General features: G+C 49.7%; 1 protein-coding gene across 8 annotated transcripts in view; it reads left to right on the forward strand.

Annotated features, from left to right (window-relative positions):
* Window positions 1-16407, forward strand: part of LOC144719484 (hepatocyte nuclear factor 1-beta-like) — a 52583-nt gene that overhangs the window by 16748 nt on the left and 19428 nt on the right. For 5 of the 8 annotated variants that reach the window (XM_078595447.1, XM_078595448.1, XM_078595449.1 and 2 more), the window contains exons 2-4: window positions 6173-6375; window positions 7006-7228; window positions 7916-8124. In XM_078595447.1, the coding sequence (XP_078451573.1) occupies window positions 6173-6375; window positions 7006-7228; window positions 7916-8124 (635 nt within the window). The remainder of the gene's footprint in view (window positions 1-6172; window positions 6376-7005; window positions 7229-7915; window positions 8125-16407) is intronic. The other 3 variants (XM_078595444.1, XM_078595446.1, XM_078595450.1) reach the window with 1 other exon arrangement.

Genomic DNA, 16407 nt, shown 5'->3' on the forward strand with positions numbered 1-16407 from the left:
GCTGCGTCCGTCTCGTTCGCACGAGAACGGAAAGCGCGTTTCAGACAGCCGCGCGCTCATCACGAGTATATTGGCCTCAAGCTTAGTTCTGTTGGTCGTGTTACACCAGCTGTAACGGGAATTATTGTAAGTTAGCTCAGCGGTAAGTTACTGATGTTTATTGTCGAATTACGTGTTTCAGGAGTGACTCCCATACCGTACAATACTGCACCCCCCCCCCCCCCACCGTGCGATTAGATCGATTGTCGAGATTGGGGACCGTGATTCCATTCAATAATTGTTGTCTACATTTGTGTTTAAACATTGCGCTGAATTGTAGGCCCTGTATCGCGGCTCCTGGAGTCACCTTGGTCTCATGACATGGGGGACTTGCAACAACACTCGCTTAAAATAAACAAACATAATAGTCGACGTTTCGGGAAACGGCCCTTCTCCATAGCAACGGGCCCTTCATTTATGTACTCTATTAAAAATGTTCATTGTCCATTATATCTTCTTTCTTTTAAGAATATTGACGAATGTGTTGCATTGTTGTTGTTGTTGTTAATTGTGCTTTTGTACCACTGCCAACGTAGCAGCAGCACCACCACCAAATAATTTAATTCTAAGGAACGCACGCGAATCTAAAACAATCGATTATCGCAAGCACGTGTCGTGAGCGTGACATGGATTGCGCTCATGATTAAGAGTGGATTATTTTAGTTTTTTGGAGTTTTTTAATAACGCGGACTCGACAAAAGCCGCGCCAGACTTCGGCTGCCTCGCTCTTGACGAATATCATCACGACATCCTTTAAGCAGGGAGCGGTGGCGTAGTGGTTAGCGCATTTGTGCTTTGAACTTGGCCACCTTAATTCGATTCCCTGCTGAACTGCGTACAAAGGGGGTAGTGTGGTCAGAACCACCCACGCCCGCCTTTATCTCCCCAATTGCCGATGGTTACACACTACACCACGAAGGCACTATTTTAAGGCTGAGTCTACCTACGGGAGGCATCACTTTCCTCTAATGTTAGTCAATTCGGGAAATCAGAATTTGAATTTATACCGGCGGAATCCGATGAGCTACAAAGCTCTTTTTCACAGATGTCCAATCGGGGCGGGTCAGAACAACAAACAGTACGAACACACGGATATGTAAACAAATCACTAAAAAATATACAAATAGAACTAAGCAATGTTTTATTTTACCATTTAATCCCACTCAGCTTTTAGCTTACGTTTTGGGAGCAGAGTGGGCTCAACAAAGTGGCTTATCATGTGGAAATGTATAGCAGCAAAGTAATCTAAATCATCTCAATCAAACTCGGGTGACCAACTTTACACTGGATTGTGTTTATCACTCAGCCACCACTCCGCCCCCCCGGATATTAGAAACCCCCGAATATCACTGTCCTGTATTCACCCACGTGTCCGTGTCATCATTTCCAAATTAGCTAAACTACAACATTTCCAGATGTTATCCAATCAAAACAAAAACAGCACCGCCAGCTTTCTTGAATAGACGATGCCTTGATTTGGAAAGCGTTGTAGGTGGGTTTTTTTTATTTTAGCAGAGAGCTGCTTGTATAAATGGTTATCAACAGGGGGCTTGCAATCCAGACATTGCCGTTTCGACCTCTGCCTCTGCCTCTGACCACCCAGGCTGTGTATGGTGGGGTGAAGTGTGGGGTACTCCCACCGTACAAAACCTCCAGCCTGCGTGGAAGAGTAGGCCAAATATTTCTAGATTTGAAGCTTTCGTGACTGCAAGGATTCATACCCTTAGTTTTTTCGGTAAAGTCACGTAGGTAAAAAAATGAAATTAAAATTAATAAAAATAAAATTATAGCATCAAGTGAGGCCTCACTTGATGGAGCAAATCTGGCTGTGACGGTCCCACCTGATGACAGAGACTTGTGTTGCCTCCGAAACGTCGTGATTTTTTTTTTATTAATTTTAATTTCATTTTTTTTACCTATGTGACTTTACCGTAAAAACTAAGAGTATAGACCAAATATGCCAAAAGCGGCATGAGAAAGCATTCGGAGGGCTGCTCCTTCACGGCGCCTGTGTGTTTGCTCTCGAGCTCCATTCGCCAGTCATTTCCGTTCGAATACGCATGGAGCCTGCACACGTTTCACGAACCTGATGGTTGCTAAACACGCCGCGCATAACGTAGAGAGCTCCGAATTGAGTTTTAATTGGCGAGTTCGGCTTATCAGAAGCCGCTGTAATTGGCCGCCGCCTGGAACATTGCACTGGTGACGCCGGGTTCACAGCGCAGTTGCGCTAACCGTTGCGCCACCGCTCCGTCCTCTGAAGACGTTGGCTGCACAGATACATCCTCGCCCCGTGTCGCGAGTATAAAAGCGACTTTTATGATGTAACGGCTCACGCGTTTTAACGCTCCAGTCAATGCGACCATCACTCGCGCCGCGTTAACTGCCTAATTCTATTCGTGCCTTATGCATACCTACACTCACTCAGTCAACAGATCCATTTTTTTCAACAACCGAAAAACGAAATAGCTCGCATATTGTAAGAAGCCCTTGGGGAAGTAGAACTTTCCAACAGAGTACTAGGTACCACGCCGAAGAGCGGTGGTGCAGTGATTTGCGCAGTGCGCTTTTTGTTTTTGACATCGGCCTCTCGAGTTGGGCTCTCGGAGTTCGATTCCCGGTCACGGCTGACATCAGTGGTGAGTGATGTCTGACGCGGTCCTGGTCGGCCTCTATCATTCTCTTTCACCAACCCACACGTGGTTCGAGTATGATCAATCCCACCCATTGAAACAACACGGAATGTCAACCAGTAGTGGATTATTTTATTATTTCCCTTCTACGTGACTTTACCGAAAGAACCAAGAAGATGAATCCCTGCGGTCACGAAAGCTTTAAATCGAAACAGTAGTGGATTGATAAAGGATGATTATTAAGTACGAAATCATATTAATTCGTTTTGCAGTATTCAATTTGGGGGAGGGGAGGTATCTTTCGCAAATGCCCTGGTGGGTGTGTAGTTCTATCACATAATGACAAGTTGTTGTCTTCTATCCCCGGGCCGTAATCGCATGAGTGCGCGATCGCTCTGACCCATGCCGCCGGCCAGGTGAAATACGCCTCGACCCGGCCGAACAGTCTTGCAAACCAATCTGCACGTCCTTCAGTGTAGCCGTGTGCCCCCCTTGTGTTTGTGCCTCACCGTGTCGACCCATTTATCGACAATTGAACGCGCCCGCTTGCGCGGATTACTTCGATGTTAATTGGCACGAGCGTCGAACGTACACCAACGTGTCCATCCACCGCCCCATTAACGCCTCGTCACGCCTTGTCAATCACAGGGGGTGGGGGAGGGGGGGCAAGACCATGGTCATGCCAATATCATTCGCCACTAATGTTTTCCATCGGTTGCGATGGATCTGGGGTGCCGCTGTGGTGAGATGTTATCCCCTTGCCTGGTATGCAGGAGGTCGTGGGTTCGATCCCAATCCTCGACCCTGCCGCCTGCTGTGTATTTGGAGTTTGCGTGTCTCTCTTTCTCTCTCTCCCCGTGGTCGCGTGGATTTTTTTTTCTCCGGATCCTCGTGGTGTTTCCCTACGCATTTACAAACTTGCGTTTCGAGTATTTGTCTGCTATACATTACCACGCGATCAGCCACCGCGTTGGGCTGTCGTTTGTAGCCAGGGTCGCGTCTCAAAAAGAGCTGCCGTGTCACTCAGTGGGCCTTACCACGCGGTTCGCCGTTGTGTGTCCGCTCCGTGCAGGTGATGTGTGTACTGTGTAGCGTGAAGTGTCCGGTCTTTCACAGATCAGCTGGTGTTGCTATAGTGATGATTTCTGTGCTTCTGATCTAATTTGTGGTTTATTGATAGTCTATTGGTAATCGTAATGCGATGATAGCTTGGTTAATATATAATGGTTATAATTATGAGCATACGTGAAGGCATGGTGATGGATGTTGACGATGGTGATTTGTAAAGTAATTATATTTATGATGGAATGTAAAGATACGTGTGATGATGATGCTGATAATATGTAAATGAATGTTGATGATGATGTGTAAATGTATGCGTTTAATGATGATGTAGGTAGTTGTATGTGAGGGTATAGTGGTGATGATGATGTTGATAACTGACATTTAAACGTATGGTGGTGATGATGATGATGTTGTTGGAACATCAATGAATAGTGCGCTAAAGTGAGTGGACAGAAACCCCGCATGGGGGAGGGGAAGTGGGTGATGGTCAAGGTGGTAGAGCGGTCAGCCAGCTGCACTACCAACCCGGCCACCCGAGTTCGATTCCCGCTCAGGGCCAACACAAGTGACGATTATCTGAACCGGTGCTAGGCCTCGCCTAGGTTGACTCAGCCTCAAATGAGTACCTTGGTGCGTTGTGTAAAAAACATCGCCACTGGGGAGACAAAGGCGGTTGGGCGTGGTGTTGGCCACCCACCCCCTCGTGTACCGTTCTGGCCTCCATAGGGGGCTCGCTGACAGTACTTGCCCCTACAGTCTGTTAAGGCTACACGGGAGATCTTTGTCTTTGATGGTCAAGATAACGATTGGAGGGCGGCGAGCAGGGAAATTGGAGAGAGTGTCATTTGGGAAGCGAGTCATCAGCAGCGGAATCGAGAAGGAAAGACTTAAGTCGAGTGATGGTGATCGATGATGATGACAACTGTCAAGAACTACTATTTGTGTTTAGTTTCGCACGGTTGGCTACGTATGGCGCGAAAGAAGTTAAACGCATATACTACATACGTACTCCTTCGTAAGGGTTTAAAAAAAAAAAAACGTGGCAGCTGCTACATTTGAACGAAAAATCTGATGAAGATGAGGAATCACCAAGATGGAGATGATAATTATTAGGCCAGTAATGACTCGCCCCGCTCAGTCGTCAGATGAATTGCGATTCGATTAAACAATGAATTATATATTTGTGTTAATTAACACTCTGGTCATTGTGTCACAATCTTTAGTGGCGACAGGGGTCATACATAACTACCGTTCATAGAACAGTATACGTGCAGAATTATAATACATATTCTGATAGTCAAACAGGAACTCGGGCATGGTTCGCAAGACAACACGCAAGGCATGCTGGGATTCCTGTTATGTATTGCGGTGAAGACTTACTTGTTTCTTTCTGACCTCCGATTAGCACGGTTTGGGTACGTACGGTGCGGAAGAAGTTCAACATACATATAATGATCTTCTAGCGCCTAAGTTGCCTCTTGATCTCGAGAGAGTGCTGGAATTTGGAACATTAAATATTCTATTCTCAAGCACACAATTCAATAGATGCATTGCAAGCACAAGAACATATTTTATTCGACTAAGCGACGCATCGATACAACCCTATTACCCAGGCCCATTGGGAAATGTTGGGCCCCCGGTATATGTTGGCTGGAGCTCCCATCTCGGTCTCATCCCCCATAGCCATTGCCAAAGGGAGCAGCTTTGCCTGGGCTTAGAGGTTGTAGCCAATGTTGGTAATGTTTGCTAAGTGCATGCTTTTAGATATTTTTTGTTTTCTATTCGGGACAGGGATTAGATCAACACATTTTTCGCAAATGACATGTGGCTGACATTTTAACCACAAAACTACATCGCCAGATAGCCTACATTCATTATTATCATAGGTCTGATGTCTATGCCATGTATTGCTTATATTGTCAACTATTATTCCTAATTATACAATTACTACTAATTGTATAACGTGTACTTTATTCATCATTATTATCAGCTATGAACAATTCCCCGCCGGCTGAAGGCCTCCCAAAGCGGTCGCCGCCTCTCACGACGCTGCGATGAAAGCGTGGGGGAAAATAACTGAATTCGAATGAAACTTCATATCTGCTTGTTATTTTCGGGGGAGCCACTGCACTTGGTAACCTTGTGCCACCTTCCACCCCCCTCTCATCAGGCCTGCTAACACCCGTGTTTGGCTCTTCCCTTGTGTGCGTGCGCCTGTGTGTGCGTGCGTGCACATGGATGTGTGTCCGTGGTGCGTCCGTGTGTGCACGCGCATGTCTGTGCGTGCGTCCGTGTGTGCACGTGGTGCGTCCGTGTGTGCACGTGGTGCGTCCGTGTGTGCACGTGCATGCCTGTGCGTGCGTCCGTGTGTGCACGTGGTGCGTCCGTGTGTGCACGCGCATGTCTGTGCGTGCGTTTGTGTGTGCGTGGCCCAGCAGGGAAGACCCATGGCGTGTCTCCAAGCTCGTCAAGAGCTACATGCAGCAGCACAACATCCCGCAGCGCGAGGTGGTGGATGCCACGGGCCTCAACCAGTCACACCTGTCGCAGCACCTCAACAAGGGCACGCCAATGAAGAACCAGAAGCGCGCCGCGCTGTACGCCTGGTACATCCGCAAGCAGCGTGAGATCCAGAGACGTGAGTCCTGTCTCTTCTTCTCGTGCCGTATTCCTCGGATAATGAGGTGCACTTATTCCGCCCTGTGCGGCGTGTGTGCACGTGTGTGTTTGTGTGTGTTTGTGCTTCGAAACCGGCGACTCGAGCTCGATTCCCGCTCACGTTCAACACCGGTGGCGGTTATCTGAACCGGTCATGAGCCGGTCCCGACTCAGCCTCAAATGAGTACCTAGTGTGGTGTGTAAACATCGCCGCTGGGGGAGACAAAGGCGGCCGGGCGTGGTGTTGGCCACCCACCCCCTGGTGTGCCGTGCCGGCCTTCATAGGTGCTCGCAAGCAGCACTTGCCCCAACAGGCTGTTAAGGCTACACGGGGGATCTTTGTCTATGTGCGTGTGACCAGATTTGTAGAATCTTGTTGGCACTGGGCACAAGTTTGTTGGTGTCACTTCTGGAGCGTATTGATAATCTGGAGAATGCCGCCACACTCGTAAAAGTGGGCTGGATCGCGAGTGATGGTGATGTCTTTTCGGGGGGGGGGGGGGGGAATCGGGGGTGGGGGGCCTTCATCCAGCAGCAGACCGATGGTGGCTGATGCTAAATGACGACGATCGCGGCCGTTGTTAAACAACAGCGTGCGCTCGCCCCGCAGAGTTCAGCCACGGCGTGGTGAGCGGCGCTCCCCAGGGCATGGTGGACGACGGCCTCGCCGGCACCACCGGCGCCGGGCCCGGCGAAGAGCCCCCCAACAAACGCTCGCGCCGCAACCGCTTCAAGTGGGGGCCCGCGTCGCAGCAGATCCTGCGGCAGGCGTACGAGCGGCAGAAGAACCCCAGCAAGGAGGAGCGGGAGGCCCTGGTGGAGGAGTGCAACAGGTGAGATTCCTGGCAGCGATTTCAGCCGCACCACCTCTACATAATAATAGGCTCAGTCAACCATTCTACACAACAAAGACTAATTTCCTGGCAGCGATTTCAGCCGCATCACCTCTACATAACAAAAAGGCTCAGTCCCTTTTACACGCACCTTTACATAATCCGCACCTAGTTTACACAACAAAGGCTCATTCCTAACAGCGTGCTTCAGCCGCACCGAACCTAACAAAAATAATATTCAGGGCCTACCTTGGCTCCTCCCATCCTCAACCAGTATATATATTTCTCTCACTTGATACAGCTATCGTGCTGTGACGGTTCTACCTGAGGACGGAAGCTTGTGTTGCCTCCGAAACGTCGTGATTTTTATTTTATTTTACTTTTATTAATTTTAATTTTTTACCTACGTAACTTTACCGAAAAAACCTAAGAATATGAATCCTTGCAGTCACGAAAGCTTCAAATCTAGAATGAGATTTTTGTGTTCGATTATTTTAGCATGCCAGGGCCTGAGCCGTCCCCAGGTACAGCCGGGATGGTCTGGAACCGCCGTTGCGCGAGACGGACGTGGCATCCGTCACGCGTACGCAGGCGCGCGTCGGATGCGCGCGGGAACATCCGCCTCGTGCGCACGGCGCGCAAATGCCACTGACCGTGGCGCGTCGTCGGCGTGGTTTGCGCGCGCAGGGCGGAGTGCATCCAGCGCGGCGTCTCGCCGTCCCAAGCCCACGGGCTGGGCTCGAACCTGGTGACCGAGGTGCGGGTCTACAACTGGTTCGCCAACCGGCGGAAGGAGGAGGCGTTCCGGCACAAGGTGGCCCAGGACGCGTACGAGACGGGCGGCGAGGCTCAGCACGGCGGCATGCACGGCTCGCCGTCCCCGGGCCGCTCCATGGGTACGTGCGGTGCGCATACGTGGAATATTTTGAGTCGATATCTTTGTGTGCTCGGCGAGTAATCTCTGCCCGGCATCTGCACAACTGCTGACCGTACCACTGCGGATGTGACGGTGCGTGTGTGCGTGTGTGTGTGCGCTCTTGGCGCGGGGGTGATGGGGGGCGAGGGCTTCATGATGCCGCGCGGTTCCCGGCTCGCGTGTGAGATCACTGCGGCTCGTTGTGACAGAGGCTGAAGGGGTTTTCTTTTTTTACTTTTTGCATGTTCACTTTTCCTTATTCGCCATCAGCCGCGATCAATCCACTGCACGATGAAGGCCGTCCCCTCAGCTGTCACCATCTCTCACGAGTTTGTTTTCGCGACTCCGTCTCCGTGGCGGATGTTCTTGCCGGTGGGGACCCTGCCATCAGCGGCTGCTCCGACGCTACAGTTTTGTCAAATTCTATCTTCGAGTACGAGACATCTGCGCTCGACTTCCATACAGTGGACACTGTTTACTGGGCACAGAGATACGTTCGCTATCTAGTCGATAAGATGCCTGCCTGTGTAAGGCAATCGAGAAGAGGTTCTGTGACGTCTTCCCTAGGGAGGTTCCTCTTCGCTGATGCGAGGCGGTGCGCCGTTCACCCCGAGCGTGTCAACAGGAAGCGTTCGCCACCCCGTGACGACGTAATGCTAATTGGCACAGTTCTTCGTAAAATTAGTGCAACAAGTATTGTGGGTATGTTTTTTTAAGGTACGCACCTATACCGGCGGCATCGTCTGTCTGGAGGATATTGTGTCTGGCTGTTTTTGCCGTGAAAAAAAAAAGCATCGTTCAGTTGGGGGCAGACAGAAGCCATCTGCGACGTGCTCCAATGGCTTCACGAATGGACGGGCTTGTAGGCTTGTAACGATTCACCCCCCAGAGAGAGTCGATGAACTGTCACGATTGAGGCTCGAGTCCATCTCGTAGGTCCCGTCACGTTCGTGACTATTTCTCGTTCGGCGCCGACTTGCTTGCGCAGGTTTTCGTCTGCTCCGCGAGTCTTATTTTCGCAACGCGCGCAAGTCGCGATGAAAATTCATCCTTCGGTACACGCATCGCGGGCCCAAGATTTCCTTGCGTCGTTCCGTACCCTCGGTTGCTCGCGTCCGAACGCCCCGTCCCCCTCTGCGTCTGAAACCAAACAACCAACGCTCTCTGCGGTGATGATGAAACGCTCAGCGCAAAAACGGCACCCCATCTCTGCAGCTGAGAGTCTCTTTAAAATGAGGCGTTTGCTCGAGTTAGGGTTCGACGGCGTTTACAAAGCCGCCGACGTGCCTGGCGTACGCGCCGCAGGAAAACATCATCCCTCCGCAAAGCGCACCGCTTGGCAGGGCCCGTCACTCTGCAGCTATGCCACAACATAAACTCGGCGGCCGGCACCACGCCCAGCCACCTTTGGCCTCACAGTGACGTCGTGCACACACAAAGACAAAGATTCCCCCCCCCTCCCCCCGTATAGCCTTAACAGACTTTTGGGGCAAGTGCTGTTAGCGAGCACCTATGAAGTAGACGAGGGGGTGGGTGGCCAGCACCACGCCCGGCCGCCTTTGTCTCCCCAGCGGTGACGGTTACACACTGCACCAGGTGCTTATTTGAGACTGAGTCGAACCAGGGGAAGCTCAGGACCGGTTCAGATAATCGTCACCGGTGTTGGCCATGAGCGGGAATTGATCTTTGTTCGCTGGGTTCGTAGCGCACATATTCTTAGGTTTTTTTCTGTAAAGTCACGTAGGTAAAAAATAAAAATTAATAAAAGTTTTTAAAAAAAATTACCTACGTGACTTACCGAAAAAACCTAAGAATATGAATCCTTGCAGTCACGAAAGCTTCAAATCTATAATCGTAGCACACACACACACAGGCCTGGCAAAACCGTTCATTTGTTTTGATCTCTTTTCGTTTAACTTGTCAATGACACACTGCATCTCGAATGGCGGCGGTAGCAAATGAATCATGTGACAGTGAGCCTCATGTGTGCGAAGTTGTAGGAAGCTCAGTTGTAGGAGTTCTGAAGTTATAGGAGTTCCAAGTGCTGCACTGAGTACAGGACACTGTGGTGGCAGATGAACTCGTGACAGGGGGTCGGTCCTTAATGCACTTTACACCAATGATTGTGACCTTACATGGTTCTATAAACCCACATAGCCCGATATCACAGATCCTGGAAGCTAAGCGGAGTGGAGATTGGTTCGGACTTGGATGGGAGACTACCCTGGGATATCGAGCATTGCAGATTTTTGGCCTGTGAAGTGGCCAGGAGATAGGGGTGCAACAGTGGATTCTTGAATATACAAGTGAGGAGTTCTGAGTGGTTGGGTTTCAATGTGTCCTCCAGTATGCACAAGTCAAACACATTCCTTCATGGAATTTCCCAACGTAGGAGCCTCCTGAAAAAAGTATTGAGACTCAAACGAAGCTTTCCTGGATAAATGTATAAAACTCAAGTCTCGATTGCCGTCCAATATAAGGGCATATACCAACATACTACGTACACAATACATAATGTAACGACTAATAACTTCTAGGCCTTCATCAATCCTATGCTCGCATCCCGACTGCATTTCTGGTGCCATGTGCAACCTTTCAGCAACGGGGAGATGGACGTAGCCGGGAATGGTGCCGTCTAACCATCGAACAAAGACGGTCACTGCATCGCGCCCTTTCAGATGCACTTCTGCGGCCGTCTGGTACGCTCTTCCTTTCGATATTAGGAAGCCACTCGAGCTATGTACTTTTAAATCTAGATTGCAAACCCATTTCTTTCTCACTTATTTTTGTGTTTAGTTTGTAGTCCTTCCCCCACACATCTCCCATTGGCACGGTTGGTTGTGTACGGTGTGAAAGAGGTTCAACATACATACATACATAGGCACTCCGCAATCATTATTTTTCCCAACAACATTAGTATACACATTATATATCCATACAACACAGGCCCGTACGCAGCCGACTGAGACGAGCCCTTCTGCCTCCATCGTGCAATTAAACGTAGCAATAGGCGCAAAGGGAGAGAGCGCGCAAAAACAATCCGAACAGGGCAAAGCGATCATGGCACGCGGTTTCCACAAGCGCAGAAAAATAACGCCATCAAACGAGCGAGCGAGCTCGGGTGGGTGTCACCAGAATAAGGGCGGGGGGGGAGGGTGAAAGTTCATCACCTTGTTCGCTTGTGTCGTACCGGGCACGCCTTTTGTGCTTGCTCGGAGTGATGGGGGTGATGAGAGCCTCCCGCGCTTGTTACCAGGACCCCCGGCTTTGTGCGCGCCAGCCGGGGGGTCATTTACGGCGATCGCCCCCCCCCCCGCCCCCCCCCCGCCCCCCCGCCCGCCTGCCCGCCTGCCCCCCACTTGCAATCTATCTCGGCCCGAGCTGTTGAATGTGTCACCGCCTCCTTGTTCGGCATGGCAGGGCCCGGGCGGTTTATGATAGGGAGGTTTTTGTTTTTGTCTCTCTAGCCTCGTTCTCCGTGTCTGGCTGGAGGTCTTTTTGCGCATGGTCGAGCGGTCAAAAAAAACGTGGTGGTGGTGGTGATGTTCACAGCGACGGCGACGAGAGGCGCGGACAGGCCTCTCCTCTGCGGCTCAAACGGGCTCTCTCATCTGCCTCGCGCGGTGGTGATGAGATAAAGTATCAGGGTTCGAGGCGGTGATTCAACCGTAGGTTTGTGTTGTTCTTGTGGTCTTTCGCATTTCTTTTCTGTCGCATTTGTACAGTTTCATTTGACACCGAAAATGACGCCGTTAGTGTCGCGCGCTGTTACAGTTTGCATCAGGCGCAACAGATTCCAAGGTGCATTAGTTTCAACGAGTGTTGGTTGTTGTGAGGGTAAGAATATATTTGTAAGCGATCTATCAGCTACGATGTGAATAGAGGGAAATTGTAAGATACGGTACTTCCAAATAGGTCAGTTTTATCACAACATTTATCATTAAAATCATTAGTCTCCACCATCAGCAGCAGCAGCATTCAATCAATTATGCAGTCATTTATGGCAGCAAAAAAATTAACAACGTGACAACCGCAGTCTCAAAACATCGGCGCGCAATTTCCGTTGAAGGCATCGCGCAAGGCAGTCCTCTGAATCGCCGGCTCGGCCAAACTGCCCACCGTCGCCGCTCACCGCCAACCGCACACGCCGATTACACCTCAACCTCGTGTCCCTTCAGCCTCAAAAGGCACGGGGCAGCAGGACGGATGAGACGTCGGTGACCCCAAGGTCAGCCGGCCATCGGCTCCCCCTCCTCCTGACCCCACGCGTTCAAAGGGGTGCACACTTTCTCTCCTGGGGTCACGCAGAAGGCGTGGTTCTTGCTGGGCATCAGAAGAGAGGGCTGCCCCGACCGTCCGATCCCCGCTCGTGCAGACGCGTGCGTCCGTGTTGTCTCGAGCCGACCGCCCCCCCCCCACCACCGCCAAACTCCTTCATGTGCTAATAACGGGTACACAAGAGGGCATGTCAGTGTCGCATTAACCGGGGAGGTGGATGGGGAGGGTGGGGTAGCTGAGGGATAGCGCGTGTCATTTGAACGGATTTATAGGAAACGTTCAAAAAATTAGCCGCGCAGTCGGTGACATTTTAAAACCGTGTCGTCGGCGAAAATGTTTTTAAAAGTTGCGAGGTTAAATTACTGTAGGGGGGTTATCGCATCTCGGGAGAAACTCGCCGTCAATGTTATTGTAAAATGTTTTTTTTTAATCAATATCGTTATTGCAAGTTATCTCGCGCATGTGTGTAAATCTCAAAAGCAAATCTGAAAAGCCCCGTGATAGTGCTGAACAGTGAAAACAACACACAGAAGCGCAAACAATCCTTCCACTTGCGGCAATTAATAATTATGGCTGTCTCCAGAAACCCAAACGGGGCCCTCCCGTGTCTGTGTTTGAGGCCGTGTTTGAGGCGAGGCTTTAAGAGAGCCAAAAGCCGTCTCAAAGTGCTTGCCAGCCCAACAATTCAATCTTGATAGCCGAGGAGGGATGATATCGGTGCCAGAGAATGGAGAGAAAGGCAGTCGCATGCATCAGAGGCGTCCCACCACCCCTCCTCAACCTATTGTCCCGCCGTGGTGAAGTGATAACAATGACAAAGGGGTTCTCTCCACACTTTGAAGAGGGTGGCCGCTTTTGTTTTCTTGAAGGGGGGGGGGGGCCCGGCGAGATAAAGCAGCACTGTGCCCGCGCGCGTTCCATCCCCATCGCCCCCCCTCTCTCTCCCCATTGCCCCCCCCTCCCCCCCCATCTGTCTGCCCAGCGGTGCTTCGTCTTGGCTTGGTTGGGGCCTTTTGGATGCATAAAAGCGTCATTGTGCCACTCGAAGGGATTACACCGAGGTTAAATAGGGATTACCCCAGCGTGGACACGAGCCGTTTGCTTTGGTGTCTTGTGCCCCCCGTGCACAGAGGTTAAAAGGGCAACACCGTCCACACACACGCACACGTATCGACGAATGGCAACTACTGCTGGAGCAACAACCCCATTGACACACCCCCCCCACCCCCCCACCCCGTTCAACAACCTCGGCTCCACTCTTAATTGATGCGGCATCACCACATGCAGGCATCGGTTTCGAGGTTGCTTCTAATTGATCTTAACGTATTCCGTAACTAATACAAAAAAATCACAGCCCTTTGTCAATCTACTGCTGGATGAGAGGTGTTCCATGTGCCGTGTCAGTCGTGCGGATTCGTTTGACCATACTTCACCATGCTGGTCAGTGCAGGTTGGTGAAGGGGGGGGGATGGGCCCGGGACTTGTTTCGACATCGCTGATTTTAGCCACGGCCGATATAATCAGACTTAGGATGGGCGGGATCATAGCGCAGTGCGCTAGCCATTGCGCCAACACTCATGCTGACTGCGTAATGTTTACACAAGGCATTAGGCACGTAATGATTCAGCCTTCAGAGATTCAATACAGTTTCACTATCCAAGGGGTTTTTGTGTCTGATTTGTTTTCATCTCTTATGTATTGTTTGTAAAAAAAAAATACTCACGATACCCAGCAGCATTCCTTCCTTACGTCAACCTGTCTTTGTACTTGTCCTAGATAATCCTGACTTCTGGAACATTCCTCGTCCTCAGCGCCCACCGCGACAGTTCTATTGACACCCCCATCGTATGCCTTCTCTAAAATCAATATAGATCATGGACAACTCTCGCCATGTTCCCCCGTATTTCTCTTCCAACATTTTAACTGCAAATCTGCTGTTCGTTTCCCAGGCACGACGCCAAACCGATTTCCGTTGATGTCCAGCTCCTCCCGTCTGAGACTCCTTGATAAACAAGCAGTGTCTAGATCAGGGGTCGGCAACCTACGGCTCCGGAGCCGCATGCGGCTCTTTACGGGCTGCTTCTTGACGATATGTACGTATGTACATAGATGCATTGCGGCTCTTGAAATACTGAATTTTGTACCGAATTGGAAAGAAATGGCTCTTCTTGTTGTTTTGGTTGCCGACCCCTGGTCTAGATGAATCGCACCGCTTCCATACTCCTCTATATCTTCCCAATAAACTGCATCTCTTGAAGTTTACCTGCTTTATTTTCGCTACATCCTGAACCTCCTTGGACCACCAACAGGTTTCTTTTGTCATCGTGTCTCACCACTGTTTGTGTTTCCACACTCACCTTCGCCAGCTTCCTTCATCGATGTAAGAATAATTTCCCGGCTATTATCAGTGTTACAATTTCTTGCGCGTGAAAGTATTCTTTGGAAAACACCTTCTTTAAACTTGCGTCATTCGTTGTGTTCTGCGAGCTTCCACAGTTGCATTATGGGGGACCCCCACTAAATGCCTTTGAGTACGTAGGTAGGAATGGCCCTTGCAACGAAATCCACCACAAAATCGTTGTTGTTCTTCCGCATCTTCACCTGCTATTACTTCAGTATTTCACCGTGTGGTCTACCTGTGATGCGTAGCCTCCACTGTTATGTGATAAAATGCTCTTCCTTTCTTTAATAGAACAGTTTGTACGTTTCCTGCTCATTCCATTTACAATGTATCCTCTCTTACTTTGTCCATGTATAACGATCAATTTCAATGGACGAATCGATACCACGTTGCATGCCTACGAGGGATGACGGTATACCACTGACATGTATACAAGCTCTGCTTGTATTTCGATTTAAAGCTTTCGTGACTGCAGGGATTCATCTTCTTGGTTCTTTCGGTAAAGTCACGTAGAAGGGAAATAATAAAATAATAAAAATAAAACATAATAAAATAATTCTCACGACGTTTCGGCCACAACGCAAGCAGCCGTCCTCGGGTGAAGAACAGGTCTGTCAAGAAGACAGCTCTGCTTGTGTTTTCACCTTCGTGTTCTCTCCCTTAGCAGAGACCGTCTGATGGGAATGTGATGAGGTAGTCAGAGGCGACTGCTGCACCTCTGATCAAACATTCGGCCCCGTTGAGTTTGTCTTGGCATCAAGATTGTGGCAACGTCACGCTTTTCACTGCTGTGTGGAAAGGCTTTGGCCTAGTGCAGTAAAAACACATCACACCCAACCCTCCCAGTACTGTGTGGAGGAAAGTACCCGTCAAGAGAGAAATGTTCAGTTAAATTATCTAGGAAATAAAAACGAGCTTTACAAGAGCAGTATAGTTTTTAAAGAAGAGGAAAAGAGAAACAACTCAAAATTGAAATTATCTGTGACTGTTACGTGGCTAAATTGCTTACTTAGCCATGGTAATGGCTTACACGGTTTCGGTAAACTTTCTGAATTTTTCAGACGAGGCATTTGGAAAGTCAGCCCTGGTGCACGACTGTGCTCATGTATGTGCCTCATTTGCAGTCAGCGTGATCCTGCGACGGCAGAATTAACTTGAGACCCACGTGACTCAATCAAACCGCTCCCCGGGCAGCGTTCATTAATTTAATGGCTCTGCGGGAGGATGAAAAATTGTCGGCGCTAAACACGGTCGACGTGCCCTGACATGTAGTGTTGTCTTAACACTTTGTCTTTGAACGTAACCATTATCGACCATTTGACAACTGATGGAAATCAGTGCAGAGAAGCCCAACAAAACGTTTTAGAGTAATTAAACAAACATTACGTTCTTTGTTTTCCAGTAGGCATGTTGATTCTTATGCTCTTGGTACATGCATTGAATCGTGCATATCATCATCACGATCCATGGGCAAATAACCTGGTAGGTGTCCACTGCACATTTCGTCATTTGTTTCCAATGTCCTCTGTCTTGTGCCAATATGCTCAAGTAGTGGCACATCTTTCTGGCACCAATCTCTTCTTA

Source organism: Lampetra planeri, chromosome 6 (assembly GCF_965212315.1).
Source record: "Lampetra planeri chromosome 6, kcLamPlan1.2.h2, whole genome shotgun sequence".
Classification (NCBI taxonomy): domain Eukaryota; kingdom Metazoa; phylum Chordata; class Hyperoartia; order Petromyzontiformes; family Petromyzontidae; genus Lampetra; species Lampetra planeri.